The sequence below is a fragment of the Ipomoea triloba genome, chromosome 9 (assembly GCF_003576645.1).
Source record: "Ipomoea triloba cultivar NCNSP0323 chromosome 9, ASM357664v1".
NCBI classification, from domain to species: Eukaryota; Viridiplantae; Streptophyta; class Magnoliopsida; order Solanales; family Convolvulaceae; genus Ipomoea; species Ipomoea triloba.
In genome coordinates, this window is record NC_044924.1 from 25336559 (window position 1) to 25341293 (window position 4735).

Sequence of the window (4735 nt, forward strand, 5' to 3'; positions counted from 1 at the left end):
TGGTCATTCACAAGCCCTTGATTAAAAACATTATGTACAAAATCATATTATTTCTCTTAATTAAGGATGGATACAAAATCATATTATTTCTCTTAATTAAGGATGAATTATTATTTCGGTTGACAGTCGAGAACACATTTTTCATTTATCTACCTATACTTGAATGCTTGAATGCTTCTTCCATTTAGGTTGTAAGATGGTCTTTTCTCCACCCCGGATTATATGAGTTAGAAATGGGTCATTTACAAGCCCTTGATTAAAAACATTATGTACAAAATCATATTATTTCTCTTAATTAAGGATGGATACAAAATCATATTATTTCTCTTAATTAAGGATGAATTATTATTTCGGTTGACAGTCGAGAACACATATTTTCATTTTACCTATACTTGAATGCTTGAATGCTTCTTCCATTTAGGTTGAAAGATGGTCTTTTCTGTATACCATAGTATGGCCACTTTCACTTGTTGCATTATGTCCTACTGAAAATGTGAAGAGAAAATGTTTTTTTTTTTTTTTTGAAAAGAGAAAAAGTTGTTTTTAAAAAATGAAAATTCATGCAATAACTTACGCACTATGAGATAAGCATATACCCAGTACCATTTTCTTTCCTTGTAGTATATGTCTACTGAAGAAGTGAAAAGAGAAATTGTTTGTTTTTTGAAAAAATGAAATATTTAAATGGCAGATCCTTTATAGATTCCGATATACATGCACAAGAAACTGAAAAAACTTGTGGAAAGAAAAAGTGAAAAAGCAGACTTATACCTGAGACTGTAAAGCCATATCATCATCTGTATCAGCAGGCAGAGGGTTATAAAATTCAGCGAATTCGGTTGATGTGAGCAAATGGCTCAGGATTTGACTTTGGAGCCTGTTTTGCTACTTCAGGGGTTCCAAAAACATTCCAAAATCTGAGTGTTTCATCTCCTGCTGCAGAAGCCACTGTGCAACCATCTGAGTTATAAAATTCAGCGAATTCGGTTGATGTGAGCAAATGGCTCAGGATTTGACTTTGGAGCCTGTTTTGCTACTTCAGGGGTTCCAAAAACATTCCAAAATCTGAGTGTTTCATCTCCTGCTGCAGAAGCCACTGTGCAACCATCTGGACTCTGTATAAAAGATTAAAAGAGAATTATTAGCAAACATGGTTATTTTTTCTCCGCCACATTTTCTCTGAGATTAAAATTTCAGAGTGGAAAGGTACTTAACCTGAGCCATGAAAAGTACGCGGGATGTATGTCCAGTAAGCTCTGCCATCTTAACCATGGATGGGTATTTCCAGAGAGTAAGTTGATTCTGAGTAAACCCATGAGAGCTTAGCAATTCACGCTCATTCTTGCTCCAAAGTAGTGCACAGACCTGTGACCCTGTATCAACTGAGTTCACACAAGCACCAGTATGGGAATTCCAGAACTTTATGCACCTATCGCCTCCACCTCCACCAGAGGCCAGCAAGTTACCCTGAAATGGACACCAAGCAAGGGCCTTAACAGCAGCTGTGTGATCCTCGAGCCTGTGAAGCCACTGCGTCGAGGAGTTGGAAGAAGCTGTTGATCTGTCCCATATGTGGAGGAGATTATCATTTCCTCCACTAGCCAACTGCTGGCCTGAGGCAGACCATTTTAGTCCACAGACTTCTTGATGATGCCCTTTATATGTTTCTATGATTGGTGCTCTCACTCGGACATCATTGTTGTTAATCAGACCATCCATTCCACCTGTAGTCAGTATATGGTTATTCCAGTCAAGGGCACCGACTCGTGATTGGTGGCCACCTCTCAAAGTTCTCAACTGCAGCAGACATTATTAGAAAAAAAAATATCAGTACAAAACTTTTTGTAACTCCAGAAAAGAAAACAAGGCCAAGAGAGATCAAGGAGCAGACCAATCGGTTAGCTGTGGTATCCCAAAGCTGCACGTCCGAGTTGTTCAAGCCAATAGCAACATGCCTCCCATCTGGAGCCCATTTAACACTTGTAACAGGACCATTTTCATCATCAATTGTGACCAGTTCGGAAGTGCTGCCATCAGATGCATCCCACAGGTAAACAGTACTACCCAAAGCTATAGAAAGAACATTGCTGCTGCCCCAATCTAATAGATTTAAGTAATAATCATCCACAATATCCGGAGCATCCAAAGTCCTCTCAGAGGTCTGCATAAGCAAACAACTATACTAAGAACATTTTTTTCAAATTCAAGTAAAGTTTTCATTAAAAAAAAAAAAAAAGTGATAATCATAAACTAAAACTCCAGTATTATCAGCCATTATGAACCCCCACCTGAGGAATGTGGCGCTTGGGTTTCGTTGGTTTGGCCTGGTAAGCAGCAGAAGAAAACTCATTCGGGATGCCCTTAACGGGGGTGGGTGGTTTGTTCTTAAATGCAAGGATCCTTGTCCTGTTCATGTTCAAAGCCTCCACTAACTGCTTTCTATATGCCTCTCTGGATGGTGAGCTGTTGTCTGGATTTTCCTTACCATTCGTCACCATATAATGTGCATAGTCGAAATCCATTGCTGATCTATTTGGAATAAACCTATCCAACTATAAACAAAAACAAAAACAAAAAACTTAAGAGTTAGTTTGCCAATATTTCTGAAACCCTGGCTTGCTTCTGTGGAAACTCAAGATCAAATATAAAAGTGGCACAAGCAAAATTTGATCATGAAAATAGACCATTTTGAAAAGCTTACTCACAGCCCTAAAATATAATCTGGGTAAAATATTAAATCAGATTAAATTATAAAACTCATTTAGCAAAGCATATCATCATAAGCAAAATTCATTCTCAATGCCCAAAGATACAGTGGAAGTTAAATCAATTAGCAACATTAAGATCAAGGGTATATATACTCTTAATTTATTAAATCAGATTAAATTATAAAACCCATTTAGCAAAGCATATCATCATAAAGCAAAATCCATTCTCAATGCCCAAAAGATACAGTGAAAGTTACATCAATTAGCAACATTCAGATCAAGGGTATATATACTCTTAATTTATTAAATTTATTAAATCAGATTAAATTAAAAAACCCACTTAGCAAAGCATATCATCATAAGCAAAATCCATTCTCAATGCCCAAAAGATACAGTGAAAGTTACATCAATTAGCAACATTAAGATCAAGGGTATATATACTCTTAATTTATTAAATCAGATTAAATTATAAAACCCATTTAGCAAAGCATATCATCATAAGCAAAGTCCATTGTCAATACCAACATTAAGATCAAGGTTGTATATATATACAGTAAAAATCTTTCTCACAGCACTAAAAATAATCTGGGTAAAATATTAAATCAGATTAAATTATAAACCCCATTTAGCAAAGCATATCATCATAAGCAAAATCCATTCTCAATACCCAACAAAGCATATCATCATAAGCAAAATCCATTCTCAATACCCAAAAAAGCATATCATCATAAGCAAAATCCATTCTCAATACCCAAAAAATACAGTGAAAGTTACATCATTAGAACATTATGATCAAGGGTATATACTCTTAATTTATTAAATCATATTAAGTTATAAAACCCATTTAGCAAAGCATATCATTATAAGCAAAGTACATTGTCAATACCCAAAAGATACAGTGAGATTTACATCTATTAGCAATATTAAGATCAAGGCTATATATATATACACTTCAGCATTACATACATTCAATTTAATTACGAAAGAACGTCCTAAGTATATAACATACATTTTCACGGGAATTTTTTCTCTGAAGATACTCTTCCTGAAGAGGGAAACGGGATTGAGTCTTGTTTGAAGAAACAGAGTTCCTAGGGAAACGGGATTGAGTCTTGTTTGAAGAAACAGAGTTCCTTAATCCTGCATCCATCACGTTATTTGAAGAAACAGAGTTCCTTAATCCTGCATCCATCACGTTAATAACACCAAAAAAGTTCCTTAATCCTGCATCCATCACGTTAATAACACCAAAAAAATTCCTTAATCCTGCATCCATCACGTTAATAACACCAAAAAAAACACTACTACTAAAAAATCGCGCAAGAATTAATCTAGCAAGGGCCCAAGGTGTCTGAAATAGAACAGATTAGAGCGTTAAGAGAGAGAGAGAGAGAAAAACACACAATGAAATAAAAGAACATATATATCAAACAAGAAATCGAGATTGAAAGTGTTGGAGATCGAGAGCCGCCAACGGGTGGATTGCCTTGATCAGGTAGGATTCGGAGAAAGCTAGGGCAGAGAACAGATAAACGAGAGATGACTGAGATTGAGATTGAAAGTGTTGGAGATCGAGAGCCGCCAATGGTGAATTGCCTTGATCAGGTAGGATTCGGAGAAAGCTAGGGCAGAGAACAGAGAAACGAGAGATGATTGAGAGATTCACTTGAAAAAGATGGTTTTATAGATGTCAAAGCACCAACGGCTACTTTCCGAAATGCCAAAAGATCCGTTGTAATATGTTTACACTAAAATGCCATCCTTGATCCTCCGTTTCCAGATAACTTTTGATACTGGGCTGGACCTCAGGATTTGATGGGCTCTTTGGACATCCTTCACTGGGCTTCAAATATTTTTGTGAAATTATTTACAGCTTGGTGACACACTAAAATATGTGTCATATTCATAAAAGTGTGAAATAAACGGTCCCCTAAAAAAGTCAATTGATTTCAATGCAAAAATTGTTCCCATTATGGATAATGCGAAGGTTGAAAGTGATTTGAATGTTGTAATTGGAGATTTTGTTA

The 4735-nt window shown here is 36.1% G+C and overlaps 2 protein-coding genes across 4 annotated transcripts in view; both read right to left on the minus strand.

Annotated features, from left to right (window-relative positions):
* LOC116028697 (casein kinase 1-like protein 1) overlaps positions 1 to 957 on the minus strand; it is a 3883-nt gene extending 2926 nt beyond the window's left edge. For both annotated transcript variants that reach the window (XM_031270491.1, XM_031270490.1), the window contains exon 1: positions 772 to 957. In XM_031270491.1, the coding sequence (XP_031126351.1) occupies positions 772 to 789 (18 nt within the window). In that variant the 5' untranslated portion in view covers positions 790 to 957. The remainder of the gene's footprint in view (positions 1 to 771) is intronic.
* LOC116028696 (cell division cycle 20.1, cofactor of APC complex-like) lies at positions 772 to 4248 on the minus strand. Of its 2 annotated transcripts, XM_031270488.1 has the most exons (7): positions 3968 to 4247; positions 3718 to 3799; positions 2289 to 2552; positions 1892 to 2161; positions 1216 to 1797; positions 973 to 1115; positions 772 to 824 (listed from the first exon to the last, which is right to left on the minus strand). In XM_031270488.1, exons 1-6 carry the CDS (start codon positions 3982 to 3984, stop codon positions 975 to 977), a joined length of 1356 nt encoding a protein of 451 aa, XP_031126348.1. In that variant the 5' UTR covers positions 3985 to 4247; the 3' UTR covers positions 772 to 824; positions 973 to 974. The 2 variants fall into 2 exon arrangements, with proteins under 2 accessions (XP_031126348.1, XP_031126349.1); XM_031270489.1 differs by lacking the exon at positions 772 to 824 and having other exon boundaries at positions 966 to 1115; positions 3968 to 4248.
* Positions 4249 to 4735: the final 487 nt, after the last annotated feature.